Raw genomic sequence first — 12,760 nt, 5'->3', positions numbered from 1 at the left:
TAAGCTTTGGGTCTTTTATGCCAGTGAGACTTGTATTTGCCCAGAGGCACATACAACAGCTGGGTGGAGAGGGGAAGGTAGTACATGCGTGTGTGAGAGAGTGATCCTGTTTTCTTTTTAACATGCCCATAAGAAGCATTTATTGCCAAAGCAATTCAGGTGGGATGGAGGTGTCCAATTCACATATAAGTATACTGGGTGTAGAAAATCACATTGGCATGCCATAGCTCAGAGTAAGCCCTCACAGCAGGAGACAAAGCTTGTTTTTCTTCTCTTGAGTTACATTTGCAGCTATGCTTATAAATTAGCATATGCAAATGTTATTCAAATCTGTATTGGTGTCTGCTCTTTCAACAAACCTGATAAAATATTTATCAATAAACCTTTTTTGTTGTTTATGAGTTCGTTTTTATTAAAGAGACAGCTTTCCAGGTCATGTGGCCAGCATGACTAAACTGCTTCTGGCACAACAGAACACCGTGATGGAAGCCAGAGTGCACAGAAACGCCGTTTATCTTCCCACTGCAGCGGTACCTATTTATCTACTTGCACTGGCGTGCTTTCGAACTGCTAGGTTGGCAGGAGCTGGGACAGAGCAACGGGAGCTCACCCTGTCATGGGGATTCAAACCGCTGACCTGATCGGCAAGCCCAAGAGGCTCCAGTGGTTTAGACCATAGCACCACCCGTGTCCCAAGTACCTAGCAACACCCTCACTGCAGTAGATACAAAACTTGACCCTTGTGGCTGCTTTTCTTTCCTGTACACTCTCCAAATTCCTTACGTGGTGATCTGTGACTCCAAGAAGATGAGGATGAAGACCAAGAGGGCTGGCACAACGGAAGCGAGCGCCATCCACCAGGGAAACTCCCCATTTTCTCCAAGTGGATGAACAAACCAGCTCCTTGCTGGATGGGTGGTATCAAGGCCTTTGGGGACTTTCAGTTTCTGTGAGGAAACAAGCAAAATGAATACGGATGAACTCTAGTTCTGTTGGCCCCCAGTGCAGGAAGCGCCACATTATTTTATGCTGACAACCCCAGACAGAGGGTGCTACTGATAGTGACCAGCTACTCACCTGACTATAGGTGGTTTCAATAAAGTAGTCTACCAATGCCATGAGGAAGATGGCAATAGGGACACCAAAGTCACCAATCACACGGCGGATCTGTCAAAAAATAAGAAGTAAGAAAGAACCACATTAATTCAGCAATATTGGGCTGGAGGTGAGAGGTGAATAAGACCAGCTGTATCTTTGGAAATGAGATAGAACAGAGGTTCTCAGCTACCAGGGCAGGCATCCACACTGACCCTGGAGACAAAGGAAATATAACTAATTCAGTTTTAAAAGTTTTGATCTGATTATGAGAAATATGACCTTCCCCTTCAAACGTGCGAACAGTGTGGAACTTAAAAAAAAGGGTAATACTGCCAGAGACTGTTTTTGTTGGGTGATTTACAGACCTCAATGTTGATAAGGGAATGTTTAGACTCAGCTTAAAAGGGGGACAAACTAAGAAACTGCACCAGCAACCCTTTAGTCATATATTGTGACTGATACACTGGGCTGTGCATATTCTGCAGTCAAAACAATTTCATACCACAGCTGCACCAAATACTGCAAGTCATGTTAGACTGTTCTGTCATCATGCTTTTTATTTTGGTGCTTTTTATGTTCTGTAATGTGTTTTGATGTTATATACGGCCCTGGGATCATTTGATTAAAGGGCAGTATATAAATTGAATTCATGCTCACCATCATCATTTTGCATTTTAAGCACATTTGCTTACATTGGTAAAATTTATGCTACTTCTTTGGTAGGCTACAGCACAATGTTACGCATTTTTAACTGGAAGTTAAATCCCACTGGGTTCCGTGGGGGAATTATCCCCATGTAAGTGTGCATAGTATTGTAGCCTTAGTCACTGGAATGAAAGGGCTGTGGAGGCAACCCTGTCTGTTTCCTTGAAATCCTGCTTTTTCTCCTTTTTGGCTTCTGTGAAGTTATTGCCCATACACTTTTACATGTGCCTCTACAGCATCAGAGCTTGGTTTTTACCAAAACAGGTTTTTAAGATGTTGAATTCTATGCCTAGTATAACTCCAAGGGCCTTCTGGTGGTGAGGCAAGAAGTGAAGTCAACAGGGAACCAGATAGAGGGCCTTCTTGTTAGTGATGCCCACCCTGTCGAACACCCTCCATCAGATGTCAAGGAGATAAGTAACTATACAACAGTTAGAAGGCATCTGAAGGCAACCCTGGTTAGGGAAGTTTTTAATGTTTTATTATGTTTTTATATATGCTGGAAGCCCCCCTGAGTGGCTGGGGGCAACCCAGTCAGATGGGTGGGGTACAAATAATAAAATGGTGATGATGGTGATGATTAAAGAAAACTTAGTTGATGAGGCGATTAATGGATTGAACATGCATCAACTTCCTTATGCAAAAAAATATATATTGGTTTTAGATGATGCACACATCTATTGCAGCAAGTATATTAGAGAAGAGGCTTTCCTTCTTATCTCTAATATCAGAAGCAATGCTTCTTAAAAGATAGCACCTGCCATATCTGGTTTTTAGAACTACTTGTGATAAAAATAACAACAAAAAATGTAAAATCTGCTTTCCAATCGGCACGTTATAAATTGATTATTCTAATTGATGAAACATTGCAGCTCTGTTTATTACTTTTTAATACTTCAGGTACAATGTGGTAGGAATGCTAAGGAAGCCCCATTTATTCTAAACCAATTTGCTGACCAAAATACTTCTCCCAGTGTCTTGTTGCTTCAGTTTGAAGTCTGCCCTTTGCTATATAAATCCAGTTGTAGGTTGGCCATTATACAGAGACAGAACGAATTTGTTAGTGCAGGCACAGACTTAAGCCGCCCCCTTCCAAAATCCCCAAACATGCCAAAGTCCTACTTCACTCATGCAATGTAGGATTTACCTTGCCCGGAAAGAAACTGCTGTTCTTGAACTGGCGCAAGAAAAAGGCGATGAAAAACGTTCCTGCCATGAGGATAAGGGCAAGCAGGGCTGTGTTGGGTACAGGATGGTCTGGATCCCCATTTAGAACAGTGTTGTTATAGTTTTTCTGCAGAGGGAATTTCTCAAAAATCTGTAAGAGGGAAGATGTGTTAGAATGTGGAATGGGCAGGACAGTGGGAAGGACTTGAGACACCATACAACACAGCCAACCAAAATTACACGTGCCCACACCGCCACCCAAATCATGTCGTTGTTACATGCAACAAAATAATTCCTACCCTTTCTCCCGCAGCACACAAGTAAGTCTTAGACCTGGTCTATGTATGAAGCAGAGGGAGGTGAAAGAGTTGACTGCACCATTTTAGAATACAGGCAGTGAGGTACCATTTTGAATCCCCATCGTGTAAAAGAAAGAGAGAAGTGTCCCTCCACCTTCAGTCTGAAATCATATCACGAATTCTGCTACCTCAGATCTCTAGCACTTCGCTCCGCTGCAAACATAGATCAGGCCTAGTTTATGTTGTGAACTGCCCTGTGATCTTTGGATGAAGGGAGGCATACAAATTTAGTCAATAAAATAAGTAACAAAAATATATTGTGCAGATCACAATGCTAACAGGGACTCAAGGTTGAAACCTCTGCCCCTATTCTTAGGCCCTTGCCTGGCATTTCTGCTGCTTATCCTTCAAACATCTGTCTCCGAAAGGCTCGTCTCCTATGCACTTAGTCCACCCAGTCTAATTTCTAAACATTTGCTAGAGCTCCATTTCATTCTTCCTACATGGTTTCAATCTCTCCTTTCTTGCTTTTGCTCTTCAGTTTCTATGGAAACTATGTCATGACAGCCTCGCTTCCTGTGGCCAAATTGTTACCAGGGAGGGGCAGAGGGAGAGGAGGGGCTACCTATAGCAATTCTAGAGGATTTCAGAAGGTGGAGACTGTACAAGGTGTCACCGTCGTCATAAAATGTAGCTATGCATGGTCAAAGATTTGGGGGCAGTGGAGAGGGAGGGAAACGGTGTAACAAGCTGAGGCAAAAGGACATCTCTCAGTAGCAGAAATGCAGTAATACACAGGGAACATCAATTGAGATTAACAGAGCACATATTAATGCATGTGGGAGATACACTGTTCGCTTATGGACTTAGTGGGTGGCTTTGGATAAAGTCTTGTGCCTCCCTGTCTTGGTTTTTCCATCTGTAAAATGGGGATAAAAGTGGCAGGGCTGGTTGCCACAGGGAACAAACACGCAAATGACTGCATATTTGCAATAAAAAAACCTTTGCAACTTTGGTTGAAAAAAAGCTTGTGGGGATAAGATCTGAGAACCTCAAAGCCCTGTCTCTTGCTCACCTGATGACCCAAAACAATGGGATGGAGAACACTGAGAAAGATGCTTGAGGTGCAAATGACTAACATGAAACACAGCTGCTGTTTTTCACATATTGCCTCCAAGACAACGGTTAATTAAAGAAGCAGCATGACACCATCAAGCTCTGAAATGGAGTGAGGCAGGCAGAAACCGAGCAAGCTGCGAGAGTTTTAATGAACAATAACTGGTTTAATATCTTGGTTTCTGTTATATAGTTTTTAGTGTGACATCCATCTTGGAACCACTCCCAAAGGCCATAAGCATGCTCAGTTCCAAATTTTTCCTCAAGAAACACTTTTGGCCACTAGGTGGCAGCTTCCTAAACATATCTTACATTCTTACACGCATACCGTGTGTCTTTAACAAAACATTGTAAGGAAGATGCTGTGTGTTCCTTGTAACATACGGTTTGGGCCTGAGCTTCCCTGTGCTCCTTTGGGAGGAAGTAGTTTCCTCAGTCACAGAGCTAAAACTCCAAGCTCTGGACCATACAATTTACAGTTTCCAGGATTTTTTTGAGGGCAGCCTTGTGCTTTAACTGTATGGTGTGGTCTGCCTGAAGACAACATGAAAAGTCTGAAGACGGGTCATTTTTCATGCTCAGAACTCAAGACCAAGAGCCCAGCCACACTTCCATTTGCCCTGTGATTTCTGGTCACAGAGCTGAAATTGAGTGACATTAGGCATGGCCTTTTGGAATGGATGTCGGATGGCAAAGGGCCTTTTCAGGTGTAGGTAGTCTTGGCGGCAAGACCGCGATTTTGTGGCCTCGGGTGGCGGTTTCAGGCCTTGGGTAGTATCCTTTAGTCTATCTTCCTAAATGGGAGGGGGCATGAAGCAGTGACCCACACAGCCCATGCGGTGCTGATCCCAGGGTTCCCCGTTAAAGGGGTCGTTTTGAGGGGAGGTTGTCATTGCTCTCCCTTGCAACGGCGGCGAAACAGGGGGCGGGCTCTCTGCTTGAACATATGTTCTCCAGAGCCAGCCCAATCCCCACACATTCTGGATAACCCTGATGTCTCCCAGATCCCCGGCTGGGGACTGGGAAGGATAAATGCCCAATGCCTGAGCCAAAGTCTCCCTCCATCTGAAACCTAATAAAGTTGTGGCAATTTTAATCCCATAGCGCATTTTCTTGAGTCATTATTCTGCTCCGGGGTTGCCTGGGGTTAGGGGGACTCCGCCTGTCCACGTAATAATAATAATAATAATAATAATGCCTCTTGGACAAATGATAATGTGGATGGGCCCCAAATCTCTCAGGATCCAGCATTCAAGCACAAAGGAAGCCAGGCCACACATGAGACAATGGAAAATAGGTACTATGTAGAGCTCAGTGCTCAAACACGGCCATGATGGACCAACTTTCAGCCCTGCCTCCTGGGTCTTGAGGAACCCTGTGGCCATGAAGCAGCCTGTTCCTTGTGCCAGCAAAGCTGCTCCCTCACAAAAGCAAAGGAAGGGAGGGAGAATGAAATATAAGCCATGTTACCTTGTAGAGTTTGAAGAAAGTCTCGTAGATGAAGATGAGGGAGATGAGGAAGGAGAAGATCTCCTGGGTGTAGCGGGAGATGTAACGTACCAGGAAGCTGCCCTCAAAAGCCACCACCACCAATACCAATATTATAAGCCAGAGGCCGATCCAGACTCTCCCCGGATGGTACTCAATCCCTAAACTCTGACAAAACTGTGTAAAGAGAAATGGGTGGGGTGCAGAGAGGAAAGCAAAGGAGAAGCTAGTGAGATGTTGATGGTTCTTTCCCCCTCAGCTGAACTTGCTCTGGAATTAAACAGCTATCCAGAATGTAGAGTATTGGCCCTTCTTGTGATACACTACATGGGCCATGCTGAAATCTTGTAGCCCGTTCCTCCTGTGAAACCTGCATAGACATTTATAGCCAGGTCTGTGGCTTCTGGTCACAACAAGCAAGCAGAGTTTGGTACATGTGAGGTTCAACATCTTAAGAATCTGAGATTTGTTCTTTTAAAAGGAAGCAAGTTTCTGCCATTTATGGCAGGAATGTGAATGTTTTTAGACTCCCAGCTCCCATCCATCCCTGATCATTAGTCATGTTGGCTGAGGCTGATGGGAACTGGAGTCCAACAACATCTGGAGGGCAAGATGCTTCCCACCCCGTCTTAGGGTTATGGAAATAAACCTGCAAACGCTCAGGCAGAATGGTTTTACTGGATCAAAAGCTGCCTAATCTAGCATTCTGTCTCCATCTGTGATCAGCTAGAACCACCTGGAAAGTGGTTAGGGTTCTATGCTGTTCTTGGTAATGAGAGATATACTGCCTGCAAACATGGAAGTTCCATTTCATGTAATAGCTAAAGACCATGAATAATAGAACTGTCCTCCATTTCAAATTTGCCTACCCTGTTTTAAAAGCAGTGTAAACTAACAGTCCTCACTACATCTTATGGTAACCATTGAATGGACGGGTAACATATGGTGATCTCCGTTGATTAGCAGGGTGGATCTGGGGACTGCATAAGTTTAAAGACGCTTTTTAGTGTGTTTAAACAAGTAATCATTCAACAGGGATGTTATTTATAGCAGGATACCTACCCCATAATAGGCTTCTTCAAAGACCAGAAGGGGGCCAGAAAAGCCAATCACAAGCAAAGGTTGAGCTCCAAGCAAGCAGAAGATGACACCCTGGACTGCCGTGGAGATCAGAAGCTCAGATACTCCCATCTCCTTCTTAGTCTTCTCACCTGGAAGCAACAGCAGATTATCGGCAAGAAAGAACAAACCTGGGGTGTTTCCTGCTTTAAGAAACTTCAGAGATCTAACTGGCACATCAGTAAGAGGGCTGAATTTTTTTGAACTGGAGATAGACAATGCTTCTTCTTAAGAGAAGTTTAACTTCTCAAGGCACATCCTTATTTCTTTTGTCTTGCTGTTGATAACAAAACAAAAGCCTGCTTGTCGAAGCTGAAAGTGACATGAATGGAGGCACACCATGAGCAAAAATCCCTTTAAGTCCTATTTAACAAATGCCATCTATCACCAGCCTTAATTACTGTAATGAGTTTGGGGTTGTGGGTGGCCTTGGTTTTCAGGGTCCCCTCCAGCCCTCTGATTTTATAGCTGTAAGACAGGATTCTGCAAAAGAAACAACAACCAGTGAAGGGGCGACTGCTAAAATGGTCAAACTATTTTCCTTGCTGAGTAAATAACCAGGTCTATTAAGTATCTGCTTTGTAATGTAAGCTAGAGATCTTTCCGGAAGGTGTGCCAGAGTTTATCTTTCTTATTCTTCCCCGAACCCCTTGGCTGGAGGAGATGTCACCAAGGTCTCTTAGTTTACCAGCATCCAGCCATTAAAAGAATAAAATAAATGTCAAAAAATAAATTTCACATAGTTGAAGATGAGTAGCAAAGGAGTGCCTGCAGTCCAAAGGTGATACAGATGTTTTTGTGCTTTAAATTGCTTTTATAACTATTTACTTTACATGTAAGCTATGTTGGAGCATTGATTATGGGAATAGTGGTATAAAACTGTTCTATAAGCAAATCAGTCAGCAAGCAAGACATGGAAGTAGCCTCTAATAGGGTTTTTCTGGCATAATTTTCTAGCTGTTGTTCATGTGGCCAAGTCCAAGTGGCGTCACAAGGGGGGTGGATGGTGCCCCCCCCAGTGCCATGTCTGGAGGGGTGACAAGAAGGCACTCCGCCACCTCTGGGCGCAGCAGCACGAGCAGCCATCACACCACCGCAGCCGCATGTGGAGGATCCTCCGTTTGTAGCTGCAGCAGCGAGCAGAGGATCCCACCACCGTCTGTAGGGCGTTCGAGCGGCACCGGCGGCAAACCGCTACGTACAACGCATGCGTGGTGTTGCATGCATGAGCTGTACGTAGCGATGCTGCACATGTGCTGTACATAGCGGTTTGCTGTTGGCACTGCCTGAGCGCTGTACAGATGGCGGTGGGATCCCTCCCTCGCCGCTACAGCCAGAGGATCCCTCTGCCACTGCTGCAGCCACGAGCAGAGGATCCTACCACTGTCCGTATGGCGCTTAGGTGGTGCCGGCGGCAAACCACTACGTACAACACATGCCCGGTGTTTTATGCATGCGTTGTACGTAGTGGCGCAATGCGTGCGCAGCCGGTGGTTTGCCGCACCCTCGGTGTTGCTTAGCCTTTGTTCGCCCCTGCCATGCTCCACCTACGTATGAGAAGGATGTGGAGAAAATAAACAAACCAGCATAGCCCAACCTGCTGGGAAACTTTATGTCATTCTACTTCCCGTCCTGTTTTGTCCAGCAGAAACTCAAGAGGGAAAGTGGTGCCGAGCTGCTGGGAACTCCAGTTTGATGCAATATTTTCCTCATTTTCATAACAGTACTTCCTCACTTATAACCAGTTTGTGATTACTTGTCAGGGTGCAGCGAGCAGCCCCAGCTCCCTTACCCAGAAGGCCTCCAAAGGTAATGGCAGGAGAAAGGGCAGCAAAGTAGATAAAGATGACGGCAGCCAGAGACTGAGCATTGAGAGCGTCCGTGATGTCACTGAGGTACTTGGGGTACCGGCGTTTTATGTCCCTCACCACCCCTCCGAAAGGCCGGCCAGTCCTGCTCAAGGGGTCATCATCATCCTTTTCTGGGGTCTTGAAGGCTTGGCCCCGCAATTCTTGCTCTGTATGAGACATAAGAACACAGGGGCTGACAAGGCTGAATGAATGAAGGGAAAAGAGGACTGATGTTTTACTGGAGGCCGCAATAGGGCTGTAAGCCTCGTTTTTTGCGAACATAGGTTTTGCGTTATGTGGAGCTCATGAGTTTCATCCCAAATCTTGTGGGAGGCGCTTAAGGCAGCGGTGAGGAACCCCACAACAGGTCTCCACCTTTGGCCTGTGAAGAGGTTTGGCAAAGCTACACACACCTGCCCTACACCTGACATTATCTATGACATTAGGTGTGGGGCAGCTGCAGGGATGAAGAATTCTATTTGGTTCTTGTTTAAAGTTGAATCCATCAAATTCAGGTTCCAAAGCATTGTGAGAACCAAAGCATAGCCATCCTCTGAAATTCTCACTTACCTGAATTTTGCGATGCAGTTCTACAACCAAGCAATGTTTACAAAAATACATACATCATGGGAAAGTATGCATAAAAATGAATATATTAGTAAAAATAGTGTTAAAAATGCACTCTATTAGAAGTTGTTTTAATGTGTACATTAGTCAAACCTGCATACAAAATGAGTTTATTAGACACTTCTGAAAATCAATAAAAATACATGTATAAAAATATGTATGTTTAAAAATTCTGCAAATGTAATTAAGCCATGTGGGAGCAAACGCACCAAACTGTTTGGGTGATAATATACAACATCTGAGAAGTACCATAGTTCAGGGAGAGCGCATCTGCTTACCATGCAGAAGAGTCTAGGCTCAATCTTCAGCATCTCCAGGTAAGGCGAGGAGACCTGTCTGAAATCCTGGAGGGCCACTTCCACTTAGGGCTCTTCCAGACCCCCTTTTGTGTCGCATTCTAGGCTTTTAATGTTTGGTGCTTTATTATGTTTTTATATATGTTGGAAGCTGCCAAGAGTGAATGGGGTAACCCAGTCAGATGGGCAGGGTAAAATTATTATTATTACTATTTTTATTATTATTATTTGCAGGTCTGCACTTTGAATCTCCGTGTCCAAGTGCTTTGTTCTGCCCCGGTGCTTTCCCTATGAAAACCCTCTCTTTACTGCAGACAATAATTCCAATGAAAACCTGAGTTGCTGTTTGTTCCAATTCCACGTCAAAGAGCAGGTTTTCCTGGGGAAAGCAGTGGAGGCGGGGGCGTGCCTGGACATGGACCAGGAAAGCACAAACCTGTGCTTAGAAAGTGCGGGGCAAAACGTAAGTATGGATGGGCCCTTAGTGGAAGCAATATTGAGCTAGATGACAGAATCATCTGATTCAGCCCAAGGCAGCTTCCTAGGTTCCCTAGGTATGCTTGGTAGCGATCAGGCAAAGTTCCCTGCAGATCACCCCACAGTGATTCATACATACCAAGCTGTTTGGTGAGCTCCGTCCTCTCCTCCGGCCGGTACCTTTTTCGCAGGAGCTCCTTCTGCACTGGGAACAACGACTTAACGAGCGTTTCACTTTGGATATGAGAGGGCGGGACAACGATGCAACAGTCCAGGTATGCATCCAGACTCTTCAACAAGTCTTGCCTACTTCCTGCCATGTAGGAGTCAAGGCGGAACACCTAGTCAGGGAAGAAGGAAAAACATGGAGACTCAGGGAGGCAAATGTTGTGCTTGGGATGGTTTAAAAGGGGCAGTTCCTGGGGTGAATTTCCGCAGGATCTTCCTGTGTCCTGAATGATGACATGGCTTGTGGCACATGGCCAGGTCCACATTGTTTAATTTAACATGCTACTTTTAACACTTTTAGCTCTTGTTTTTCCAGAAGAGTTAAGCTAAGCTTGCAACACGAGTATGAGGTCCAACCTTTCCAGAGTGCTTCTGTCTACCATACTCAGGTGATTGAGCAGATGCAGGGAAATTCTAGATCTTAAAACAGGGATGGGAAAAGCCTGTGGCCCTGCAGAATAATGTTGCTGGACTCCCAGCCTCAGCTAGCATGGCAAAATGGTCAGAGGTGATGGGAAACAACACCTGGAAAGCAACAAGTTCCCCATGCCTAACCTATACAATCCTTCCTTCCTTGAAAGGAAATTCCAACTACAGTGGTGCCTCAGGTTAAGAACTTAATTTGTTCTGGAGGTCTGTTCTTAACCTGAGGTACCACTTTAGCTAATGGGGCCTCCCGCTGCTGCCACCGCGCCGCCACCACGTGATTTCTGTTCTCATCCTGAGGTAAAGTTCTTAACCTGAGGTACTATTTCTGTGTTAGCGGAGTCTGTAACCTGAAGCATCTGTAACCCAAGGTACCACTGTACTTTCTTGGGCAAGTTGAAGTTATGGAGGGTTCCAACTTACCCTTTCAGACATCATTGTTGAGATGGCTCTCCCAATTTCATGGTAGTAGTTGGCGTGAGGGGAATCTGGGCCCAGAACCACAAAAAGGAATCGGACAGGCACAGGAACCTCCAGAACATAGTCCAGTTCTACAGCATCCTTCAAGCGCACAAAGGCTAGAGTGGGATGGTCCACGATGCTGGCACGGCCTGAAAGGAGGATGGATGGGTATGGGGCATCATTTAGGGGGCTTAGCACAGAAACAGAAAGAAAAAGAAACACAAACCATGTGCAGGAAAGGAAGGGATCCAGGCAGAGGCAAAGGGAGGTGGAGTGGAAGAGAATAGGGACACGGGAAGAAAACGAGAGACAGCAAAGTGAGCAAAGTTTGCAAATGAGTTTGGCTAAGCCAGATAGAGAAGCGAAGCAGCATTTTTGCCAGGGAGAAACATGGCTCCCCCTGACAAAACGCACAAGGCAAGCAAGAACCAGGACATACTTCCTTCCTCCCAAACTTGCTAGATTAGCATACATCTTGTAGAAGGAAGAAGTTATATTATATCCCATGTTGGCTTGAATCAGGACTGGCTCTACCATTAGGTAGGGTGGAGGGGCAAATTTGTGGCAATTTTAAACTCCAGCAAGTTGTCTGTTGTTGTTGTTGTTTTAAAAATTAATATATTTGTAGCAACCGTAGGGAGCATCTTTTTTGGATTTTTCCATCTCAAACACCAAAACGTCTAAGGCTACGCTGGACAGACATTTTGAATCTGGTTAATTTTTTTGTGATTTTAAATTTGGTTAATTTTTTTTTAAAAAAAGGAAGAGAAAAGAAAGGAAGAAGGAAGGTGGAGCTGGGAGCACAGAAATGCTTTCACTAGTCTTTTGTGGTTAATAGGGTAGCTCTAACACAGACTACTGAGGCCCTGGGTCCCATTCAATGTTCCTTCTTTTTTCTTCCAATATCTGGAGACCTCTGAGAAAGGAGCCCTCCAGACATCCTGTTTATTAGGTATTCTTTACTATTTGTGTTCATGAAGGTATCGGGGCAGACTACAATCTATACTGCCCAACTTTTTCAGGTCAAAAACCAGGACATGCATCTTTCAAGATGTGCTTCTGGGTGAGTTACATGACCCGCATCGTGATCTTGCCCCCCCCCAGTGCTTTTTGGGGGGGGAATCTCAGGTGATGCCCCCAAATGTGCATTGCTGGTGGTTGCACAAGATTGCAGGCCCCCCCCCAGCACTTTTGGGGAGTGAGAGCACAGAGCGAGAGCATGGCACCCAAAATGGCAGCCACAATCTCTCGCCTGGCCTCCCCTCATTGCTCTAAGGCTCTCATTGGCCCCTCCACAACCCCATAGGTGGTGTCTGATTGGCTCACCTCACAGCCACTCTCACCCTGCCAAAGCTCTACCCTTCCTTGTATATGTGTTGCTGCTTCTAGCTCTTGGGCACCA

The 12,760-nt window shown here is 45.2% G+C and overlaps 1 protein-coding gene across 2 annotated transcripts in view; it reads right to left on the bottom strand.

Annotated features, from left to right (window-relative positions):
* Window positions 1-12,760, bottom strand: part of SLC4A1 (solute carrier family 4 member 1 (Diego blood group)) — a 41,144-nt gene that overhangs the window by 5,482 nt on the left and 22,902 nt on the right. For both annotated transcript variants that reach the window (XM_081168983.1, XM_081168982.1), the window contains 8 exons: window positions 11,320-11,507; window positions 10,382-10,583; window positions 8,785-9,009; window positions 6,936-7,084; window positions 5,856-6,050; window positions 2,951-3,121; window positions 1,078-1,167; window positions 784-947 (listed from right to left, as the gene is read on the bottom strand). In XM_081168983.1, coding sequence (XP_081025109.1) covers window positions 784-947; window positions 1,078-1,167; window positions 2,951-3,121; window positions 5,856-6,050; window positions 6,936-7,084; window positions 8,785-9,009; window positions 10,382-10,583; window positions 11,320-11,507 — 1,384 coding nt within the window. The remainder of the gene's footprint in view (window positions 1-783; window positions 948-1,077; window positions 1,168-2,950; window positions 3,122-5,855; window positions 6,051-6,935; window positions 7,085-8,784; window positions 9,010-10,381; window positions 10,584-11,319; window positions 11,508-12,760) is intronic.

The sequence above is a fragment of the Podarcis bocagei genome, assembly GCF_964188305.1.
Source record: "Podarcis bocagei genome assembly, chromosome: 13".
Classification (NCBI taxonomy): Eukaryota; Metazoa; Chordata; class Lepidosauria; order Squamata; family Lacertidae; genus Podarcis; species Podarcis bocagei.
This window is presented reverse-complemented; position numbering and strand designations above follow the sequence as displayed.